Raw genomic sequence first — 24,140 nt, 5'->3', positions numbered from 1 at the left:
ACTCTCCCATGGCGCCATCGTTATTTTATGAACAGAAAAAGTGTTCACCAGTTGGGCGATTGCTCACGATGCCGTTTGCCTTGGACATTTTCAAAGGATTTTAAAAGCCGACAAAAGCAAACGTCCTTGCATCAGTTCTTTAAGCAAATATCCTTGCATCAGTTCTTTACAAAACACCAGGCAAAAACCACTTCTGAGAGAGAGTGCTTTCTACCGTCTTTATTACCGATTTGTTTTACTGTTTATTGTATATGTTAAATTGCTCCATGTACAGCACTTTGTATGCAGCCATTTTTCAGCAGGCCGCGACATAACAAAAAAAAGAAAAAAAACTTAAGGATGACATTTGTTGACATGGGCCACAAGATTAGTTAAAAAAGGTAAAAGTGGGCAGAGTGAGAAGGGAGGTTGTCAGAAAAATGTCAACTGCTTTCCTCTTTTGAACTCCCCCATCCTTCAATAATCTCAGATATCATAACTAAATCCAAAACTTCCTCCTGCCTACGAGATCCCCTCCCAACAATCCTGGTCAAATCCTGCTTGCCCTCTCTGCTTCCTTTCATTTCAGCCATCATCCATTCCTCACTGTCCACTGGAATTGTTCCTGTCCCATTCAAAACTGCAGCTGTCACCCCTATCTTGAAAGAACCTGGTTCAGATCCCAATGATTTCAATAACCTATGACCAATTTCTCACCTTCCTTTCATCTCCAAACTTCTTGAGAAAAAATTGTTGCCTCTCAACTTCACTCCCACCTCACCCATAATCTCTACGAGCAATTCCAATCTGGTTTCCGTCCCCGTCACAGCACAGAATCAGCCCTCTTAAAAATCACCAACGACCTACTTATGGCAGCAGACGCCGGTTTAATTTCAATTCTCAACCTCCTTGACCTGAGTGCAGCTTTTGATACCATTTCCCACCCCATCCTCCTTAATAGACTCCTACTTAGACTCCTTACACTGGTTTCACTCCTATCCCTCTGGGCGTTCTCAGTTTATCTGACTCAATTCCTTCACTTCACAGTCCCTCCCCGTCTCTTCCGGTGTGCCCCAGGGCTCTGTCCTGGGACCCCTCCTCCTCATTGTCTACCTTCTTCCCCTTGGCAATATTTTCCGTGAATTTGGTATACATTTTCACTGCTTTGCCGATGACAAATCACTTCTCTTCGGTGTCCACAACAAATTCCTCCATAAACTTCAACTGGTCCAGAATTCTTCAGCCCGTATCATCACTGGAACCCCCTCCTTTCATCACATCACTCCCATCCTCCACTGGCTCCCTGTCAAACTGAGGAGCAACTTCAAAATACTCCTCTTCACATTCAAAGCCATCCATAACCCTGCCCCCCCCCTCTACCTGTCGGACCTTCTTCAAATTTCCGTTTCCTCAGGTCCTCAGCCTCCCTCCACCTCTGTGTACCCTCTGCCCGTCTGACTCTCTTCCAATATTTAAAACTCATCTCAAAACCCACCTATTTAAAATGGCATATTTAGTTTAATTCATCACTTTTTATTATTTATAACTTTATCTATGGTTTTATTGCTCTTTTTTGACTGTAAAGTGTCCTTGGGCACTTTGAAAGGCGCTTATAAATAAAATGTATTATTATAGAAATAGGTGCTATTACTATTAATAAACATAACTTAACATTTGTCTTTCATTTACTGTTATGTAACGCCAATTGTATTTATGTTTCATGTCTGTGTTTGTGACCAGTTCTCACATATTGCCAGGAATAAACCCTGTATTTTTATGGACTTCATGTCATGCTTTATGCTACATTCAGAGGGAGCTGCATATGGATCAATATTCTGATTTTGTGAACGTAGTATTTCGAATGTAACATGCTTTGTTACAGCTGCAGTGGTTGTGAAGGCTCAATATAAATAAAGCTGTGTTGTATTGTATTCCCTTTATCTAGTGGATGCATTATGCAACTGCAGCTATGGCTCAAAATAAATAAGCTGTATTGTATTCCCTTATGCATAGCTTCATCAAGTGCAGGGGTCGGCAACCCAAAATGTTGAAAGAGCCATATAGGACAAAAAAACAAACAAAAAACAAATATGTCTGGAGCTGCAAAAAAATAAAAGCCTTCTATAAAACTTACAACAAAGGAAACACATGCTGTATGTATGTAGTAGGAGAGTGGACTGTCTCAGAATTGTTTGTTATTCATTCCTCTGTTGTATGTTCACAAACGCCCCCATCGAATTTATTTTGTGATTTCTTTGCTTGATTTTCTGTTTTTGGTGCATTATTTTTGCTTTTCATGTTGTCATTGAAGTGATCATTAATTTCCATTTTTCGGAGGCCTCTTGAGTCGAACGAGAGGAGAGAAGGCACAGAGTCGGACGCAGTCGTGTCTGTGTTTGTCGAGACTGTTAAAAGCATAAATAAAGTGTACGTTTTAAAAAAACAACACCACAGCTCTCCTTTTTTCGGAGCTGCAACATAGAGCTCATATCTATATGAGCTATATTAGCCTACTATCAAAATGACTATGTTTGCTACAATTACACGATGAGCCTTCATGATTAAATTTTTTTTTTCTGTGCAGTGCATTCTGTAGAGCAGGGGTACCCAACCTTTTTTGACCGAAGTTCTACTTTTCGTTTAACCAACCTACCGCGATCGACTCACGCATGCACAACACACTTACAGACGCATGCCTACCTACACGGAGGCATGGGACGCACTTTTGCAGCATTTTTGACTATCGTAGCTCACGTTTACCGTTTTGAAAATGCTTTTCAAGGCCCTCCAGACTCTCTTTGCCAGTACATTCAGTGAATTGTACATGAAACGCCGTTTTTTGGGGGGGGTTTTGCAGCAGCAGCCGCCACTTGCATCCCGCCCTGCTAATGGAAACGTGTGTCGCAGGCTACGACGCAAATCTTCGTTGACAGAAACGTTCAAATGTAGTATTTATTCTACACATTTTTACAGCATTGGGAAAAGTTAAGAATGTTTGTGTCATGTTTTTACTCCTACAGAAACCTTATTTAAAACAAAAAAATACATTTTCCTCCCCCATCTTTTTCCATTTTAAAACATTTTTCATAAAGCTCCAGGGTGCCACGGGAAGAAGAAGAAGAAGAAAAACCTTTATTAGTCTTGCAGTGGAGAAATTCCTAATTCACAGCAGCAAAGTTATGAAGGGAAGAAGTAGAACATCCCGTGGCTCGACGGACATTCAAATAAACGAACGTTTCCTCGAATGCTTTACTTGTTATCATGTTAAAACAGCCACGGGACGCTTCGTAGTCCTCGATGGCCATAGTTAGATCTCGAAGGCTTAAAAACCTTACGCTAACTGGAGCGCTAATGAGAGAGAAGCGCTCCAGTTAGTGTAAGGTTTTTAGCCTTCGTGAGCCAACTATGGCCATCGAGGACTACGAAGCGTCCCGTGGCTGGCTTAAAAGTTCATTGCATGCCAGGAAGTATTTGTTATTGTTAGATTCAGACGAGGATGGACGTTGCATTGCTAAAATGGCTCCAAAACGAACGTTTGGATGTCAAGCAGCTAAGACAAGAAGAGCTCTGATTCTGGAAGAGAGGGTAAAAGTGATCAAAATGGAAGACAGAGCAAGAAAAGTAAGACATTATCCAAGAAATTGATGTAAGTGAAAGTGAATGCTGATCGTAAATTTCGCAATTTCTTTCCCTTTTTTCTTTCTACACTGACAATATGAAGTGTCAAATAAGTGTGCGCTCATACTTATGCACTAATGGAATAAAAATAGAGTACACATATGTTTGTGTGTGCGGGTACACATACGTTTGGGTGTGTGGGTGCTTACATCTGAGATCACATTTGCTACAGTGAAAAACCCCGTTATGAAATATTTCTTGCTGCAAACATGATTTCGTTGTGGAGGAGTTTCACTGTACTTTTTTCCTGTTTTTAATAATTGCGTTTTTTTATGTCTTGAATGTGTAAAAAGTCATATTTTAGTTTTTCACAAATGAGGGTTCGGTAAATGTGAATATGAACTGGTTGGGTTCGGTACCTCTAACAGGGTTAAGAACCATTGTTATATTCTATGTGCCTGACTTATAATGCAGTGCGCCCAACATATAAGAACAGTTAAAATAGGCCATTCATTGAAGGTGCACCAAATAGTGCGGAAAATGCGGTAGTTAAAAAAGGTGAAGGTGGGCAGAGTGAGAAGGGAGGTTGTCAGAAAACTGGTGCTAATACTACTAATAAATTGTTTTTTATATACTGTTGAACTTTTTGAAGATACAAATAAACTGTTTATGATTAAAAGAAGAACAAATTATCTTCACAACATTGTAGTGAATAAAGAGAATTCAATTTTAGAGGCAAAAATACTTTCTTCCACTTTGTGCTCTATGGCGGATTTATGAAGTCATCACATTGATGATCCTCAAGTAACTGTTTGAAGAACGGTGACCTTACTACAGTTTGTTCTTTTCTTGGGTTCTGAATGTGGAGATGGGATTCAGCTGCTGTTTAGTGCAGAGCTGTATCTCCTCTATTCGATGGGAGATAGACGGCTCTTGGCCACCCCAAAAATCCTCAACAATTTGCCTTAACCTGCAATTGGCTTGCAACCAGTTCAGGGTGTGTATAATTGATTTCTTGGCTGATTTCAGCGTGTTTCAAAAAGTTGAAGAATTTTAAAGTGGCCCTTTCATCCTTCCATTTTTCTGTATGTGGCAATAACAATATTGCAATAACAAGCAACTATGATAAATAAAGACATGGCATATAAGTATCACAAGACTTTTCATAATGTAAAGGTACCATTGTGCAGTAGTACCACCCAATGATGGATGTGAGGCAATGTGCAAGTATCGAGCAGAGATAAAGTGATCAGTGGTGGAATACAATTCTATGATGGTTGTGCAGTTGATGCAGATAATTGTTGCACCATTTTTTAAATTACTGGAGTACAACTTTACGTGTGCAATTATACAGAAAGTCCCTGAGCGCTTTAAAGTGTCTGGTCCTGTGGAATATCGCTCAATGACAATTGTTCAAGTATGTACAGAGCTGGAGCTCCAATGATCCCTGAGGTAATACTGTTCCACAAAAATGCAAAGTCATTGTAGATTTGAGTTACTGTTTAGGGAGTTAATGGCGAGAGGGAAGAAGGTGTTTGAATGTCTGCTGGTTTTGGTGCGCATGGTTCAGTAGAGCTTGCGTCATGGTGGTAGCTGGAAAAGGTGGTGGGCAGGTTGTGTATACGAAATTTCAGTGTGACATCATAAATATATATAGATCTTTTTTGATGATTAATTTGCTTTTTACAATTCTATTTTCAATTGTAGTAAATAAAGCAAGTCTATTAAACTACATAAATCAATCTCAAAAGTCAAAATTAAAATGTACTTTTGTTTTACAAACTAACAAATAACATTGCAGATAGATTGGATTAGATAGTAATTTTTGCCTGTGCTTAAACTTTCTAATTCGTGCAATGTAATTATTCTACAAGAAATGTCTTCTCCTGCATGTATTTTTTTATTTCTTGTATCCACTTCTGCTGATTAAACGATTTTGTACCCAATTTGTACCTTTGGGACTATTTGCATTGTTTTGCCATCTTTCTCCCTATGCTTGATAAGTGAAAACAATATTTGTCAGAAGTGGATTTGAGATGTGTCCTGCATTGACGCCAGACGGTAATCGAACTTGCGTTTTCTGCGGGGTTTTTTTTTAGCCATGTTAGCTAGTCGGCTATCACTTACAGGGAGCTGTGGCAGCACAAGATTATTATCACTATCTAACGCTGAAACCAAACAGCGAAAAACAAGGACGTTGGGTGCTGTGCAAAGTGAAGACTCATTGTTTTATTTTTATTTTATTCAATGATGTACCTGTAAAACGATTTGCAATACAAATAAAGTCTTAGCACTTTATTTGTGCTCATCAGTTGGCATGCTATTGCTCATCTAAATTAGTATTTCGTTCCAAATAACACTGTCACGTCGAATCTTTTTAGAATCGATTATCCTATCCATGATTCCATCCAACAATGGAGTAATCAATTGTTTTAATGTGTTCAGTCTGTGGCAGAAACAAAGGAATAGGTCTTTGTTTCCAAAACATTTGGAGAGGAGTTAACAAATCAATCAAGTCAAAACCTAATCTTGTAGGAATTCCCGTTCAGTGTAAAAATAAAAAAAAGCATAAATATGCAGAGGTGATCCATTACCTTTTGTTGTTGTATGGTTTATTTTCACAGATCTCTGGTGAAAGGTAATAAGGGGTTCCAATGCAGGTTGTTGCAAGTTCTACCGTGCTGAAAAAAAGTTACAGAAAAGACAAACAGACTTTGAAATGCATTAAACGATTTCCAAATAACATTTTCATTTTCCTTGACAGCTCTGACTGTATACCTGTTCAGCACCCTTGCAATCCCAAAGTCCCCGAGTTGCACAGTCCCATCTTTTGTCAAAAATATGTTCTACAAAAAGGCAGTATGAATACAATCATTATATTTAGTGATGTCTATGAAGAACACAAAAGGTCAAAGAAAAGTACAGTTGTGTGGTTCATGGCACCTGTGATTTGATGTCCCTATGAAGGATTTTTCTATCATGGATGTGCTTTAGTGCTAAACAAATCTGCACAAACCAATCTAGGATCTAGAGGGGAAGAAATTTTGAAGATAAATGTATTGAAAGTCACATTTTTCATTCATCATCTGTTTTGCATCACGTTTTGCACACGTTTGTTTTTTTGTTTCACGTTGTGGAACAACAATTGATCTGCCCTGAACCTTCATGACTAGTGTTCATATTTTGTAACTCACTTGCTCCTCAGTGAAAAGCATTCCTCTCTGAGAATTAATCTTCTTAAAGAGATCTCCACCCTCGCAGTAGTCCATCACAATATACAAACAGCCCCCCTCTATAATGTCAAATGCCAGGAGAAAAAATAATTTTAAGTAACAATTGTAAGTGATGATGCATAATTATTTCATGTTTCCAGATAACTCAAGCATACCTTCAAAAGACTCCTTATACTGGACAATGTTTGGATGACTCATGTTTGCAAGAACTGCAACTTCTTTCCGAGATTCGTGTCTCTCTTTATCTGACATCTGGTAAGATATAGTATGGATCGATATTCAAGTTGTAAAATGTATATTAACATGTAACTGGGGAACCTGATGAATTGCATTTCTTACCCCGGATATGCTGACCTCCTTGATGACATATTGGTGCCCATCCTTTTTGGCTTTGACAAGGACAGCCTTTCCAAATGAACCTTCCCCAATTTTTTTCACCTTATCATACTTGTCCATGTTAATGGATAGAGTGGCATGTCATACCGCGTCTGCAAATAAACTACGAACATTTAAGTTAGGAACATCAACCAAAGACATAATCAAGAAGAAAAAAGCTTCTAATTCACGGCTACAGAACAACTTTAAAATTGATTGGTTCCGTGTTACTAACCCGAATTTTGGTCAGGTTTCGCTCTGCAAACACACAGCAATTACATCCCTGAAATGCAAATAAAAAATCTCAAGTGATAGCAAGACAGGAAGCTTACTGGTTAGCACACGAGGATTGTGGAAAATACCCCGTCATCATGAAAACCTTAGCACAAGAATACAACCATGTAAAATGTACAGATACGTTTCTGTTGAACGGTGTTACAAGATAGTTATGCGAGTCATATCTATCTTACCATTAACTATTCTATCGAGCTGACATCGCTTTGTTCTGCTGCAACGCATGAGTTCTAACCTGGGTGTGCAAAAGCTTCGTTCTTATTGGCCATGGTCAACTTTGGCAATATTCTACTGGTGCATATGACTGTCCGTCATTTTCGAAGGCAAATAAAACATTGGTTCCCACCCACACAACATGGCCGTTTTTGTGAACACTCTCCATAGCAACCAAACGCCGAATTGGGAACCACAGGTCCAGATTTCCAACACGGTTAACCTAACTTGATACCCATAACTCGATACTTTTAACAGAAAAATCGTTAACACCAAAGGGATACATTTAAAATGTTATATTAAAATTATTAAATAGGCGGCCCGGTAGTCCAGTAGTTAGCACGTCGACTTCACAGTGCATAGGTACCGGGTTCAATTCCAGCTCCGGCCTCCCTGTGTGGAGTTTGCATGTTCTCCCCGTGCCTGCGTGGGTTTTCTCCGGGTACTCCGGTTTCCTCCCACGTTCCAAAAACATGCATGGCAGGCTGATTGAACACGCTAAATTGTCCCTAGGTGTGAGTGTGAGTGCGCATGGTTGTTCGTCTCTGTGTGCCCTGCGATTGGCTGGCAACCGGTTCAGGGTGTCCCCCGCCTACTGCCCGAAGACGGCTGGGATAGGCTCCAGCACCCCCCGCGACCCTAGTGAGGATTAAGCGGTTTGGAAAATGAATGAAATTATTATATGTATTTTTTGTTATGGTTGTGCAATGATGATAATATTGGATGCTACTATTAAGAGGGAGATTTTTATTTTGGCAGTATTGTATTATCTCACCACCAAGGAGCTCAAAGATACTAATTAAAAGGCACACCTGAATGAAATGTGCAGGTACTTTCATCTGCACATTTCACCGACGTCTTTACGTCGAGTTCACTTGCGCTAGCATTAAACAAAAGCCCTGTCAATCTATTATGCATTTTCAACAAGTGTTAAAGAGATACAGATCTTGCATGTCGGGTATTTACACTTTTAAAACATTTATTATCGTATTTGTCAAAAGCAGTGATTCTCAACTGGTGGGTTAGGACCCAAAGTTGAGTCATACTGTATTATCGGATGGTCTCATTGGTCGCAGACATGTAGGAGAAATTACATGTGGACTTGGAAAGTTTTTTAATATTCATATACATGTATACATTCAATGACAATTGTTGCGATAACAAAGAGTTTAACTTGTCATTCCCGTGTTTTTATTCTCGTTATAATACGTGCAAGCCTTATATAAATCTAAAAATAGACACAAATACTCGTTTCCATGAGTTGGTGTACAATGCAATGGTACATTTTACACACGCACACACCTAAGGCCTACTTAGTTAGATACCCTTGTATGTGGTCAAGGATGACCCAGTTGCTGTTACACTTCAGTCACTTTATTATTATGAGCGGTACAGAATGTACATGCATTCAAGAGTTGCTTTTGGCTACAACTCACGCTCAGTAAATCTACATGTAGATACACAAACACAGACTCTTTGACTTGAGCCAACAATGTTCAAGATTACATATCCTTTTGCTCTTTCATCTGAATTTTTCAACAAGAGCGACCATATTGGCCCACACTCAAAGCTAGAGCTATTACACTACATACAGCATTCTACACATGAAATTCAATTGTCTCTGATGTAAAAAAAAAAAAACAAGTCATTCAAAGAAGTGATGGGAAAATCTAGATATAAATAAAAAATAATTCCTGTCAAACAAAAAGAGTATTTCGGAGGAGAAAACTACATACAGTACTTCTAGTGAGTCTAATGCTAGTTGGATGCCAGTGCTAAGTGCTGTAAACAAATCTTTCAGTCTTGTAAGCTGTCTAGAAACTCCTCTATTTCTCTACACATTCTGTTTCTTTTCCTTTCCCTAATTTTCTCCAGGATTTGGATGCTGTTTCGACGATAGACAGACGGATGCTGTATTGCCGCTGCCCTCATGTAATATTCTATCGACTTGTAGTTCTGCCTCTGAATGGAGTGTAAATATTTTGCATAGTAGTTATAAAGCATCTGTCTGTCCCCGGGTTCCTGTTCACCCTGATCTAGTAGTTCTGCAAATATCTCATCAGCTTTAGCTTGGTTCTGAGTCGACTTTACATATATATTTGCAAGAGTTATTTTTCTCTTTAGTGATGATTGATGGTAGAGAGCAATCACTTCTCTATAGAGGCTGATTGCCCTGTCAACCACCACTTGTTCCGGCGGAATATCCCTGTGCAAAAGAATTTTCTTTTTGTAGCAGATTGCAGCACACCTCATCAGATATCGTTCCCCTGGATGTCTTTCAAGAGCTTCCTCTGCCAAATCAAGAGCTTCATCCATTGATAAATATACTCTGTATAGTTTAAGTAACGGTTTAATACCACTGTAGCTGCTGGCAGGCTTTTTCAAAATCTTTTTTGCCAATTGCCATGCTTCACCATCAATTCTTCTTCTTCGAGCAGCACAAGCTGCTAGGTAAATTGTTGCAAGGTATAGGTTATTTGGGTCATGTTTCTTAGCTATTTTCAGTTTCTCAAAAGTGTTTGCATCTAGTTGAGTTTTATAAAGCTTAAAAGTACTCACTAATGCTAAGACATAACTGGAGTGCCACTCAATCATTTCTGGCTGCATCCTGATGGCTCTCTGAAAATATTGCACAGCCAGAAGAGTACTGTCTTTTCCAAATTTCATCAGAGCCCAGGCCTTTTCAGCGCAGATCTCTGGGTGGAGTTCCTCTTGACATGGTGAAGGATATTCATTCAGAAGTATGCCAACCTTAGACAGGTAAGTCTGACTCTCTGCTTGTTCTCCCATGTGGTAGTGCAGCCAAGCAAGGTTCCCATAGTTGACCACTAGCCAAGGGCCCTCCTCTGAGACAGTATTTCTCATCTGACGCAACGCCTCCGCAGCTCTGCAAAAAAACCCCAGGGCCTCTTTTGTACTCCCAAGATGGTAGTGTATGTACCCCTGCAAGTTGTAAATATGTCCCAGCCAGTTATATCCTTCCGCAGTTCCAATGTCTTCCATCTTATCTCTGAGAAGCAAAAGGTTGGATTTATGGGGGTTCAGGTTCCACGTGAAGTGACATTGCAGGGTCTCCAGCTTGGCCTTCAGTGTTGTTTGAGTCTGAGCATAACTGAAAATGTACAATAACTCATGTTAAAAGAAGAATGAATCACACAAATAAAGAGATTATGGTTCATGAAATAAAGCACATTTAAAATTATATATAAAATGAATAAGAGGGTGAGGTCAGTGAAAACCATGAGCAGGCAGCAGTTGAAGTAAAGAAGATCCACCAGATAACAGAGAGCGTTTTAAAAAACATGGCAAAAATAGCAGAGATATGGACAGTCAAGGCCACTGCCAAACACAAGTTAATGAAAATAATGTTAAATATACCATGTTAAAAATATCATCAATCTCAAACACAGAAATTATTTACCTCATCATGTACCTGGGACCCAACTGTTTCGCTCGAGAGATTTTATTCTTTATGCATCTTGTTGCTTTGGGTGCAGCACCATAACATCAGTTCAACTTTTATGATGCAATAAAACATTAAACGTGGAGATTATTGTTGGACTCTGTGTACCTTCTTCAACAGTATGGTGAAGTACACAAATACCTGTATTTTCATTTCAATGAGATCTGTCGGATGTTGCCATCACATTCATCAATAAATAATATTCATCTTTTTAGTATGGAAGATGTGTCTCACATCATCATGTTTTATATGCAAAGGAAAAGACAACCAGGTATGAAAATAAAATCAGACTGTACTCAAGAATTCAACCCCATGTTAACATATGTTCAGAATGAAAAATCCAACTTCATGAACAGTAGGCCACATGCCAAGATATTGTAATATTTTATTTTATTTATTTTTTGACAACGTTCACTGAGCCATAATTTAAGGGCATTGAAGCAATGAAAAGGCTATAGAGGACAAAAGAAAAACCTGTTTGTGAGGGTGTGTTACCAAATAAAAAGACATTTAGCAAGTAAACGTATCTATAATATATGATTGACATTTTGAGCTGCACAGTATATTCTGTGTGTGAATCGTGTATTAAATGGAACATTTGTAATAATGTTTGGATTGAAACATGTCAATCGTGAATATAATTGAATGAACACATTTGGGGATAAACTGATATTGGTTTTACTCCCATAGTTTCCAAATTCTGCCTTAATAAATACACATTTTAAATTGTACATTAACCAATTAGAGGCGCTCATAAACTGGTTTTATCATTATTTCCCAGTAGGAGGCACTATCCACGTGTATACGTGTTTGCGTTCAGCCAGTAAACCGGGGAAGGAATGAAAGCGTCGTTTCAGTGACGTCACTTATTCTGCGACAGAACACTAAGTAATTAGCATGTTGCAAAAATAGAGTAGCTTTTTTTAAACGTAATTTGATTGTTCTACTGAAGGCGAGTTACCAATGGTAGTGAAAATGTTACCTTTTTATTCAAACCTAAAACCTGCACACAGTTTGTCTAAATCTGGGGAATTATCCTTCTGCGTTTTGTGGTGGTGATTGGAGCTTCACTTTTATGTTGAATTCATTCGTTAAAATCATCACCGCTGTTCTTTTTATTTGCAGACGAGAATGTGACAATGTCAGTTTTGCTGTGGAACGACGAGGAGAAGATGGTCTGAGATTTGTAGCGGAATGGAGACGTGGACTCCTAACCCCCGAGCGAAACCATTCATACCCCGCCAGCAAAGAAGCTTGTACCTCACTTATAAATACAAACTGTGCAATAAGAGGGCTATTCGTCGGCTCTGTCAGGTGAGACGAAAGTTTCAGTTGCAAATATAATTGCCATATATTCACACAAAGCTTGCTATCTGCGTGTAGTGCGACTATGTTTTTATTGGTTGCAAGTACAAATTCTGCCTCAAAACCGGCATTCCGGACTACAAGATGCGTAGTTGCAATTGTTTTCGCATATTATTATTGGGAAACTTTACATATGCTCCTCATAGAACACCTGGGGTTGTATTTGAAAGTAATATAAGATTAGCTTTAATTATATCATGATGTATTGTAAACAACAGTCTGCAATTAATATATTTTTCATTTTGTATTTTGAATCAGACAATTTTTCTCTTCCCAGAATCCACACGAAGAAATGACAGTTTCTAGATTTTAAACACATGTCCCACTTTTTCCCCATTGACTTAAATTTCTCTCTCTCTCTCTCTCTCTCTCTCTCTCTCTCTCTCTCTCTCTCTCTCTCTCTCTCTCTGTTTCTCTCTTTCTCTATGATTGAATGGATGGATGAATGGATCTTTGCCTTCTGATATTTGCCCGGAATGCAACCCGAGAGAAGGTTTTGGAGCGGACAGAGAAAAGAGAGAGAGAAAAGAGATGGCTATTTTTTCAAGCACAATATCATCTTGAAGTACAGTTACTGTAATGACAGTTTGTACTTCACCCAAGTTATTTTTTTGCCACTCTTCTTTCTGGTTATCAGTTTTTCCAAGTATTTCCCCCTATGCTGTTCAAAATAATGTGCAATGGCCATCAGTTAAGCAAGTACATCCATGTAACACTATGCCATCAGCAACGTATTTGACTGCAAATGATAAATCAGACATTGTGTTGCCCCACGGATTCCTAGTGTAAGAGTAAGTTGATAGTTTGTTTTTCTCAAGGTTAAACTACTGTTGATTTAGTGATTTTTAGTTTGATGTAAAAGCATAACATAATTTCATCATGAGATAATTGTAATAAAAGTCCTAACTAGAAACTTGCAAAACTTAAATTTAGGATTATTCAGCTTGTTTAATTTTTCTTTCACAGGCTGGCGCTGTACTGTTTCTACTGATAACTGTCATAGTTAATATCAAACTCATCTTGGACACGAGAAGAGTTGCTAATGAAGAAGCAGCAGCCCAAGAATATGGTATTGCTCATTTGTACAATTATATACTATTGTTACCGTGTAACTTGTGAATATTTTTCTTTTAGAGGATGTGATGCCCAACATGGAGACACCTCGCAGACCGCCAAATGGGCGCAAGGTTCTTGACATTGAGGCCTACTCTAGCCGCTCCAAAGTCTATGTTGCAGTGGATGGCACGACTGTGAGTGATGCAGCGTGACAAATCGACTAAGTGATAAACAACATCCATCCATCCATGTTCTATTCCACTTATTCTATCGAGGGTCGCGGGCATGCTTTTCTCTTAATTATTAATTGTAGTAAGTATTTTTTCTATTACAATTACAAGTGTTTTGCTACTTTCTTGCAGGTATTGGAGGATGATATGCGGGATCAAGGAAGAGGCATCCATGTGATTGTTCTCAACCAGGCAACTGTAAGATTCACCATTTACGAGTCGACAACCAATTTTGACAGATGCAATATATTTGAATTTACACCAAATTGGGTCTTTTTTTTCATTCAGGTACCTCAATACATAAACTAATACTTCCTCTAACTATTCAGGTACCTCAATACATAAAGTAACACTTCCTCTAAGCATCTGACAGATTCTTGCTCAGCTTTGGCTAAATAGGGTTGTGTTTTTCTGAGCTAACCAGCAAAATTAAATGGAGGCTGATCCAGTGCTTTTCGTAGTTACGTCATGAATAGGGATTACAGGAATTATTTTCCGCGCCCCCCAAAATAAGAATCTTGTAATGGGTATCGTTGGGACTCGGTTGAAGATGCGATGTGGTGCTTGGAACCTACATGGCCACCGAATCGACAGATGTTGACGTACACACTTTAGATGTGAGTGTGCAGGCTATCTCTAATTTGCTTTTATCGCCAAACTTCATCAGTTTCCCTGCAACAAGCAGCTTCTTAGTTCAAGATGCTTGACATACTGTGAATAGTGTGATATATTAAGTTGAAGTAGTTTTTTTTGTAATTCTGTTGAGGGACTAAGGCAGGGGTAGGGAGGCCCAATACGTCGATCGCAATGGACCGGAATCTCGCGGAATGGTCCCAAGTTGATCGTGAGGGGTGTAGAGGGGGAAAAAAAGCACAACACACACAAATAAAAACAACCCAAAACATTTGTGTCTGTGTGCATGTTATTAATTGTAATTTTTATAATTTTTATAATTGTAATAGTTGTTAATTTCCCCAGTGTGGGACAAATAAAGGATATCTTAATATGATATATTTTTGTGTGAGTGCACACTGCACCCTGAGCATCCGATCAGTCTCACAATCACAAAAAGTATTGAAAAAATAAAATAACATATAAAAGCAGGTCACTTTTCATCTACTGTGGCGCATGACCTGCATCTATTTTTCTTCCCAGGGTCATGTGATGGCCAAAAGAATTTTTGACACCTACTCACCCCATGAGGATGAAGCCATGATCCTCTTCCTCAACATGGTGACCCGAGGTCGAGTTCTTATCTTTACCATAAAGGTAATTTACTGGTTGTTATTAGAGTCATTCTCTCTCTCTCTCTCTCTCTCTCTCTTCTCTCTTCTCTCTTCTCTCTCTCGGTCTCACTTGATCTCTACCTCCCTCGATCCCTATTCACTCCATCAGTCCCTCTCCCTCTTCTCTACCTCCCTCCCTCCCTCCCACTGTACCTCGCAGCTGTCTTCGCACATAGACGAACAACCTTTTGTCCTCATTCATATATATATATATATATATATATATATTTTTTTTTAAAATCCTCGTCTCACCCCACGGGCGGTGTCAGTTCCTCATTCAGCTCGGGTCCTCTACCAGAGGCCAGGAAGCTTGAGGGTTCTGCGCAGTATCCTTGCTGTTCCCAGCACTGCACATTTCTGGATTGAGTTGTCCGATGTTGTTCCCGGGATCTGTTGCAACCACTCATCTAGTTTGGGGGTCACTGCCCCGAGTGCTCCGACCACCACAGGCACGACTGTCACTTTACCTTCCAGGCTCTCTCCGGCTCCTCTCTGAGCCCTTGGTATTTCTCGAGTTTCTCGTGTTCCTTCTTTCTGATGTTTCCATCACTTGGGACCGCTACATCCACTACAACGGCTTTCCTCTGCCCTTTATCTATGATCACGATATCTGGTTGGTTCGCCATTTCCATCTTGTCAGTCTGGATCTGGAAGTCCCACAGGATCTTCGCTCTGTCATTCTCCACCATCTTCGGAGGTGTTTCCCATTTTGACTTTGGGGTTTCCAGTCCATACTCCGCACAGATGTTTCGGTAGACTGTGCCAGCCACCTGGTTATGGCGTTCCATGTAGGCTTTCCCTGCCAGCATCTTACACCCTGCAGTTATGTGTTGGATCGTCTCAGGTGCCTCTTTGCACAACCTACACCTTGGGTCTTGTCTGGTGTGGTATATCTGGGCCTCAATGGCTCTGGTGCTCAGGGCCTGCTCCTGAGCAGCCAGGATGAGTGCCTCTGTGCTGTCCTTCAGGCCAGCCCTCTCTAGCCACTGATAGGACTTCTTGAGATCAGCCACTTCAGTTATGGTCCGGTGGTACATCCCGTGTAGGGGCTTGTCCTCCCATGATGGTCCCTCTTCCAGCACCTCATCCTCTGTTCCCCAATGTCTGAGACATTCTCTGAGTACGTCATCCGTTGGAGCCTTCTCCTTGATGTATTCATGGAGCTTGGATGTTTCATCCTGGACAGTGGCTCTCACACTCACTAGTCCCCGGCCTCCTTCCTTTCGGCTTGCGTACAGTCTCAGGGTGCTGGATTTGGGATGGAACCCTCTCACACTCACTCGGGGTTCGTACGGGTCCTTAAAGTACATAAAAATCACACAAAAAAAGGTTGTAAAATTAATTTTACAACTTTTATGGGGATATTTGTGTCAAAAAATTGTAAAATTATGGCCATAATTGTCCATCATTTTACAACTTTTTATTTTAATTTTTATGTACTTTAAGGACCCGTATGAACCCTGAGTGTACGAACCCTGAATGAGTGTGAGAGCCACTGTCCTGGATGAAACATCCAATGAAGATTATGGACATAATTGTCCATAATTTTCAGGGATAACTTTTAAATCTATAAAAACCCATAAAAATTAACCTGTGGTGTTCATTTCATTTGTGTATGTCATTTTCTCCACCCTTCCAATGAATAGTTTTGTCGTAAAATGCGCCTGGCGCCGTTCCCCTCAAAATCCGCTGTTGAGCTACATGCCTTCGCCGTCTCCGATCAGTTCCGATGGTGATCATTTCGGGTACCTGTATTTTCTGGAATTAGCTACTCATCGAAATTAACATCCTCAGCTCGTGACAGACAGACAAATATGCCGGGACAATGTCACTTTCAAGTGCCGTCGGAATTCCGTGATTGGGTCGGAAAAGTTACCGGCGATAATACGTCGGCCTACTGCCAAGTGTGCAAGAAGGGCATCTCCGTGAAAAGTTTGGGCGTTTCGGCGCTGAAGACTCACGCAAAAGGCTCGAAGCACATGAAAGGTATGTTACGTCGTCCATTTCATACAGGCCCATTTTCATTTTAACATATGTAACTAGCGGGCGTAGTTGTCAGTAAATGAATTGATCGTAGTGTTCTGTCCTGTGTTTTATACTGTCTGTGTATCACATTGCTACAGTGAAACGGCAAGAACATTTTCACAACGGGACTTTTCACGATAGAATTTTATCTCCGATGTAAACACACATACACAAAAAATGTATGTGTACTTTTCATTTTTATTCCAATAGTGCATAAGCACACGAGCATACACTTATTTGACATTTCATATAGCCAGCGTACAAAGGGGAAAAAAAGGGAAGGAAATTGCGAAATTTATGATCAGCATTCACTTTCACTGACATCAATTTCTTGCATAACCTCTTTTACTTTGCTTTCTCCTTTTTTTTTTTTTATTACTTTTATCCGGTTTTAAAGTGTTTAAGCTTTCTTTTCTGAACTCCTTGGTATGCAAAGTTTCCTGCTCATGCACTCGCCATTTTCATTTTAGCAATGCAACATCATCGTTCATCCTCGTGAGACTATTATACCATTAGCATATCTGCGAGACCGCCATATTGGATATTACTGGCGCGGAGGTAGAAACTGAAGTACAGATCTTAGAAATTCTTAGCAAAATGTTGTAATACGAACTACTTTCAAGATGGTAACCTAGCGCATGCACTTGGGGTAGGGCCGTTATGAGGCACAAAATTAATTACAACACCGAGCGTCAAGGTTGAAGCTGATAATTTCCATGTTCTTTTTTCAGCAATGAAGTCTGTGTCATCAGTTCTGGGGAACATTGACGCACTCATCCAGGGTGACCGTGATAAGACCACCACCACTACCAGTCTTCAGACCTCCGGAGGAGCAGTTCTAAGCAAGATTGTTACTGCGGGGACACAGACCCTCAGTGCAGAAATCCTATGGACGCTGAAGTGTGTTGATTCTCATTATTCGTTTCATTCATGCAAAGAAACTGACAAGCTGTTCAAGAGGATGTTTCCAGGGCATCATGTTTCATAGACATTCTCATGTGGAGAAACTAAAGCCAGATATCTTGCAGAGTTTGGACTAGCTCCTCACTTTTCTTCTCTTTTTGTTTTATTGTTTGATGAGAGCATGAACTCAAAGACCAAAAACAAACAATTAGACATCCATATTCGAATCTGGCACCATGACAAGGTCTGCACTCGATACCTAACCTCGCAGTTCCTTGGGCATGCAGCTGCTACTGATCTTTTAGAACACTTTAATGCAGCAACATCAGATCTTCATAGAAATGGCCTATTGCAGGTTTCAATGGATGGTCCCTTAGTGAACTGGTCTTTCTATGAAAAGCTGTCAAAGCAAATTGGGAATGAGACTGGGATGGGCCTTTTGAATATTGGTAGTTGTGGCCTTCATGTGGTTCATGGAGGGTTTCAAAGAAGGGCTGTTGCTACAGATTGGGGGGTGAATGATATCCTTACCAGTGCATACTATCTTTTCAAAGATACTTCAGCCAGGCGACAAGATTTCACCAACATAACCGAGTGTACTGATTTCCCTTTGAAATTCTGCAAACATAGATGGACTGAAAACGGACCTGTGTGTCGTAGGGTTCTTCTGTTATGGCCCCACTTGAAATATGTTCAAGCATGCGAAAGTAAAAAGGTAGCAAAACCCACGAGCAACTCCTATAAAACACTCCTTGAGGCAGTCAATGACAAGTTGACAATTGCCAAACTGTCCTTCTTCAGATCAATTGCCAGTACAGTAGAGCTATTCTTAGCCTTGTACCAAACTGACAAGCCCCTGTGTCCTTTTCTGGTTTGTGACTTAGAGAAGATTGTGAGGAATCTTTTGCAGAAGTGTGTCAAGTCAGATGCATCGCTCAAAGCTTCTACTGTGTATGAGTTGACAAAAATTGATCTTGAGAATAGCAAAATTGAGATTGGGTTCAAGGCTGAAAATGAATTAAAGGCACAGAAAAAAGCCAAAGCAATCAGCGACCTCCAAGTGCTTGAGTTTAGAGAAGAATGCAGGACCTTTGTGGTGAAATTTGTCAACAAGATTCTTGACAGGTCTCCCATCAAGTACTCACTGGCTCGGAATATGGTTTGTCTAGACCCGAGATTGATGGTGAAACCTAATGATCAAGAGCAGTCAAAGAACAAATTCAAGAGGTTGTTGGAAAACCTGAATAAACTAAAACGAGTTGATGAAGATGATGTAGATCAGTTGGTGACAAGCTTTGTTGAATTCATGCAAAGCATAGCTGGTGGTGAAATGAAGTCTCGTTTTGAGGACTTCAAAGTTGAAGATGACAGGTTAGATGAGTTGTTCTATGACTGCATGGCTAAAAATGAGACAAGGTTTGGGAAGATGTGGGGTCTTGTGCGCAGATTGTTACTTATTTCTCATGGCCAGGCATCTGTTGAGAGAGGCTTCTCTCTTAACAGACAAATAGAAAAAGACAACATGGGTGAAGGCATGAGTGTTGCTCTCAGGCAGATAACTGATCATCTCATACTTGTAGATGGGGTTTTGAATGTTGAAATCACAAAGGAACTTCTCACGTCTGCCTCTAAGTGCACGGCATAGGTATTATCAGTACCTTGAAGAGGAGAGAGCTAAGAAAGGGAATGAAGCCAGGCAAAGAAAAAGAAAAGCTTTTCAGGATGAATTAGATGTCTTGAAAAAGAACAGAAAGGCCTGAGAGAGTGACATAGAAGGTTTGACCTCTTCATCAGAAAAGTATGCTGATGAAGCTGAGGCAAAATCAGGTAAAACTTGTCATAGCCTCCTGGTGAAATCAAATGCATTGAGGTGCACTGCCAAACAGAAGAAAATTGATCTCCAAGAACTTTCAAAAGAGATTGAGGAGAAAACCAAGTCACTGTCTGCTATGCCCCGATTGTCATATCAGTTTCACATTTGTTATTGTCAACGTCTGATCTTTGAAGGTGGTATTAGGGAAAATAATAGGGTTCTGTTTATTTGAAAATAAATTGTTTAAAGTTGTATATAATAAAGTTTATACACTAAAGATGTATATTTTCTCAATTTAAAATGTTCTTTGTGTACTTTATTTGATGAATTCAAGTTGCTTTCATTTTCCTACCTGTCATACAGTTAGGAAAATGAAAATTTGACATCCAGTATGTCAAATAATGGGTAACCTGATTGCCCCCAAAAATAAAGATGTGCCCTTCCTTTGGCAGCAATGATTTGTACACCAGCTCAGTGATATGTGGCTTTCTATTCAGCCTGCGTATTCCTGAGCGGGCATGAAATCCACCGTGAATCCCCTGCTGAATGGAGAAAAAGTCCATAAAAAATGGCTAAATTGGTCCTCAAAAGTCAATAAAAGGTCCATAAATAAAAAGCAAGTGGAAGAGTGGGAACCCTGTCACTAGTCCCGGGCTTGCGTACAGTCTCAGGGTGCTGGATTTGGGATGGAACCCCCCATGCATGGTTAGGAGCTTTCGGGTCTGAGCATCCGTGGTCTGAATCTCTTCCTGATTATTCCTGCAGAGTATCTGATCACTGGCAGGGCATAGCTGTTGATTTACCCGGGTCTTATTCTTGCCATTGAGCTGGCTTCTTAGGACTTGCCTCACTCGTTGGAGGTATTTGGTATCTTCGCCGCAATGATGCCTGACATGAGCTTCCATGTTGTGGAGAGACAGGTTATTGGCTGATAGTTGGATGGGACTGCACCCTTTGAGGGATCCTTCATGATCAGGATCGTTCGCCCTTTGGTTAGCCATCCTGGGTGAGTCCCATCCCTCAGCAGCTGGTTCATTTGTGCTGCTAGGCGCTCATGGAGTGCTGTGAGTTTATTTAGCCAGTAGGTGTGGACCATGTCCGGGCCTGGTGCTGTCCAGTTCTTCATATCTGAGACTTTCCTGTATTTCTGCCACTGTTATGGTAACTGGGTTCTGTTCAGGGAGGTTGCTGTGCTCCTCTCTCAGGGTCACCAGCAATTGTGCACTGCTGTTATGTGCAACCTCCTTCTCCCATATGCCTTTCCAGTAGCTTTCAGTTTCCAGTCTTGGTGGGTCAGCTCTGTTGTTAGGACCCTGCCACCGAGCGTACACTTTCGCAGGTTGTGTTGTGAGCAGCCTGTCTATTCGTCTGGCCTCATTCTCTTTCGTGTACCGCTTTAGGCGGCTGGGCAAGGCTTGGAGCCTTAGTTTGGCAGTTTCGAGTGCTTCAGGTACGGTCATCTGGATGTACCTCTCTGGTCCTCCGTCAATTGACTCACATCTTTCTGAGCCGCCTTGATCTTAGCCTCCAACCGTCTTTTCCATGGTGGGTAACGTATCTCATGGCTTCCATGGTTGCTCTTATAGCCAAGCATCTCTAGGATCACTGATTCTGAAGCGTATATCAGCTTATTGGATTCCATGACCGTTACGGTCGGGATCGCCCTCTGTGCTGCATTCACAGTTTTCATGAGACTTTGAGGTGGTACTTCACATAGCCGTTGTAATTGGTTTCTAGGTTGCCCAGCCTTAATTTTCGCCAATATCTTTGCTTTCAGGTAATTTGCTGCCTCGCTCAGCATTTCATTCATTGGGGCTGGCCTCCCAATCTCATCATCTGCATTCATTGGGGCTTGCCTCCCAATCTCTGGTATAACCTCCTCTTCTGATCTGGCAGCTTGAGGGCCTTCACCATGCAATCTGCATTGTACCTCATCAATCTCAAATTGTGATACCAATTGCCGTTTGTGGATGTTGGAACACTGATTCGTGGTCAACCGTGTGTTTCGAAGTTACCACTCAGCCCACATTCTCTGCATGTAACTTCTCTGACTTGGGTTGCTTGAGTAGTAGCATTCCAACAGAGGTAAATTATCGCATCTCGCCTATCTCCTCTTTGTTCCAGTAGCACATTTTTCATCAAGTTGCAACACCTGATGCAGACCTTGTTTGACCGGTTGACGTCTCAGCCGGCATGTCATTCGTTTTATTGTCTCTCATCATTGTATGAGGTAGGCATTAGCATGAAGGATCTTGCCCAAGGACCCACACTGGATGGTGTTATGTGCTAATATCGCCCCAAGCGGGATTAGAACCCCTGTCTCCCGTACGCCACCGGCTTACCAATTGAGCTATCCAGCCGCAAATACACACACACACACACACACATACATACATCTGTATATCTATATATAAGATAAGATATCCTTTATTAGTCCCACACTGGGGAAATTTACATATATCTATATACAGTATATCTCTATCTATCTATCTATCTATCTATCTACTGTATATCTTTATCTCTCTCTCTCTCTCTCTCTCTCTCTCTCTCTCTCTCTCTCTCTCTCTCTCTCTCTCTCTCTCTCTCTCTCTCTCTATATATATATATATATATATATATATAGAAAGCGCTATATAAATCAGCATGTATTGTATATATATATATATATATATATATATATATACTGTATTTTCACGACCATTCGGCGCACCGTATGGTTGGCCGCAGTCTCATTAATGGGTGCTATTTCTGTATTTTACACAGACAAAACGCACTGTATTATTGGGCGCAATTTTAAAGTGGTAAAACATACGCCAGCTTAAACATACGGCATGCATGCGCGCACGCTAAAAACACGTTAGCTTGAAGCATACAGTAGCATGCCAAGGCATACAGATACAAGCTAAAACACGTTTTTAAAAAGGCAACGGAAGCAAAACCGAGTTCCGTTGTATTTTATTTAGTAATCGTACAATGTACTCACGTTTTTCGATCAATCATCACCCAGAAATCCATCAAAGTCCTCATCCTCTGTATCAGAATTGAACAATTGTGCAAGTACCGGTAATCCATCAAAAACGATGTCCAGCGGTTGGAGTTCTTTAGTCAAGCCTCCGGGAATAACGGCAAGCTCAGAGTTCATTTGCTTGACTTGGTTTTTCACCGCTGCTGTGAGATGGGCACGCATGCCAAAAGCATAACCGATGGCTTGAAGTTTGAACTGAGCTTCGTAGGCGTGTCTTTTTGTAGAATTTATTTTCGGGGGTTCTTAGAAACCAAAACCGAAGTTGTTTTGCAACAATGCACACAGCCACACTCTATACAGGTGTTGGTACCTGCTTGGGGCGTCCCTTTAGCGTCCACCCTTCACTCATTGGCGGACTTCTTCCCCGCATGTCTGTCCTCACTCACGTCTGCCTTTTCTCTCTCTCTCTCTCTCTCTCTCTCTCTCTCTCTCTCTCTCTCTCTCTCTCTCTCTCTCTCTCTCTCTCTCTCTCTCTCTCTCTCTCCATATATGTATATATACACGCCCACCCTTCACTGATTGGCCGACTTCTTTGCCGCATGCCTGTCTACAGTCACTTCCGCCTTTTCTCTATATAAACAGCGTGTCGGCTGTCAGTCAGGTTTTGGAACTCAGCGCATACACAAGACGCTCCGCATCATAAGGCGTCCTGTCCATTTTGGAGAAAATTTAAGACTTTTAATGGCGCCTTATAGTCGTGAAAGTACGGTATATACAGTATATACTGTATATATTATTTATATATATATATATATATATATATATATAAAATTTGATGGACCCCCTCGTCTAAGACAGACACCTGTGGCTCATTTCAAAGTGAAGAAAATGGATAACACGACGAAGAACAAATTTGCTGAAGCCATAGCTCAATATATGGCGACTGCATGCAAGCCTGTCAACATTGTCCACAGCTCGACTCAAGCTGAAATCATTCGCATTGCATCTAACGACTCCACTACGGATTGCCAGTGAAAGCCTCCATTACAAGCTGTGTACAGAGACTGTACGTAGCGGAGAAAGCTAAGGTACACCAAGCGGGAGAAGACATTTTTTCGGGAGAGAAATCAGAGACTAGGTTGATGAGCCTCTGGTGAATAAAGAGCAGGTAACCTGTTGAGTACGATGTATGCCACTGACGCGATTGTTACTTGTTTGGAACTATTTTGTGTGGAAGGTTACCGTGTTCCGTGTCCATATAAATAAAGGGGGTGGAGCTTCTCTGTGTTCATCTGACAGTGACGGTGCGCTGAGGCACGTCG

General features: G+C 40.7%; 3 protein-coding genes and 1 pseudogene across 9 annotated transcripts in view; 1 reads left to right on the top strand and 3 right to left on the bottom strand.

Moving 5' to 3' along the window:
* Nucleotides 1-7,732, bottom strand: part of nek1 (NIMA-related kinase 1) — a 63,792-nt gene extending 56,060 nt beyond the window's left edge. For 3 of the 6 annotated variants that reach the window (XM_086114785.1, XM_086114788.1, XM_086114789.1), the window contains exons 1-8: nucleotides 7,676-7,732; nucleotides 7,441-7,488; nucleotides 7,170-7,329; nucleotides 6,986-7,082; nucleotides 6,792-6,889; nucleotides 6,541-6,624; nucleotides 6,376-6,443; nucleotides 6,192-6,278 (exon numbers count right to left, since the gene is read on the bottom strand). In XM_086114785.1, the coding sequence (XP_085970911.1) occupies nucleotides 6,192-6,278; nucleotides 6,376-6,443; nucleotides 6,541-6,624; nucleotides 6,792-6,889; nucleotides 6,986-7,082; nucleotides 7,170-7,286 (551 nt within the window). In that variant the 5' untranslated portion in view covers nucleotides 7,287-7,329; nucleotides 7,441-7,488; nucleotides 7,676-7,732. Of the gene's footprint in view, nucleotides 1-6,191; nucleotides 6,279-6,375; nucleotides 6,444-6,540; nucleotides 6,625-6,791; nucleotides 6,890-6,985; nucleotides 7,083-7,169; nucleotides 7,330-7,440; nucleotides 7,585-7,675 lie in introns of those variants that run through there. The other 3 variants (XM_086114787.1, XM_086114786.1, XM_086114790.1) reach the window with 3 other exon arrangements.
* Nucleotides 7,733-9,509: 1,777 nt separating this feature from the next.
* On the bottom strand, nucleotides 9,510-11,328 carry LOC147202023 (antiviral innate immune response effector IFIT1-like). Its single transcript, XM_086115708.1, has 2 exons — nucleotides 11,284-11,328; nucleotides 9,510-10,841 (listed from the first exon to the last, which is right to left on the bottom strand). The coding sequence occupies exons 1-2, from the start codon at nucleotides 11,326-11,328 to the stop codon at nucleotides 9,510-9,512; spliced, it is 1,377 nt and encodes a 458-aa protein (XP_085971834.1).
* Nucleotides 11,329-12,048: 720 nt separating this feature from the next.
* Nucleotides 12,049-24,140, top strand: part of pomgnt1 (protein O-linked mannose N-acetylglucosaminyltransferase 1 (beta 1,2-)) — a 55,729-nt gene continuing 43,637 nt past the window's right edge. The window contains exons 1-6 of one of the 2 annotated variants that reach the window (XM_086115527.1): nucleotides 12,049-12,141; nucleotides 12,301-12,489; nucleotides 13,507-13,609; nucleotides 13,675-13,790; nucleotides 13,959-14,024; nucleotides 14,982-15,095. In XM_086115527.1, coding sequence (XP_085971653.1) covers nucleotides 12,370-12,489; nucleotides 13,507-13,609; nucleotides 13,675-13,790; nucleotides 13,959-14,024; nucleotides 14,982-15,095 — 519 coding nt within the window. In that variant the 5' untranslated portion in view covers nucleotides 12,049-12,141; nucleotides 12,301-12,369. The other variant, XM_086115528.1, reaches the window with a different exon arrangement.
* On the bottom strand, nucleotides 17,886-22,075 carry LOC147202022 (uncharacterized; annotated as a pseudogene).

This window comes from Hippocampus guttulatus, chromosome 7 (assembly GCF_054856545.1).
Source record: "Hippocampus guttulatus isolate MCC_2025c chromosome 7, RoL_Hgut_1.0, whole genome shotgun sequence".
NCBI classification, from domain to species: Eukaryota; Metazoa; Chordata; class Actinopteri; order Syngnathiformes; family Syngnathidae; genus Hippocampus; species Hippocampus guttulatus.
This window is presented reverse-complemented; position numbering and strand designations above follow the sequence as displayed.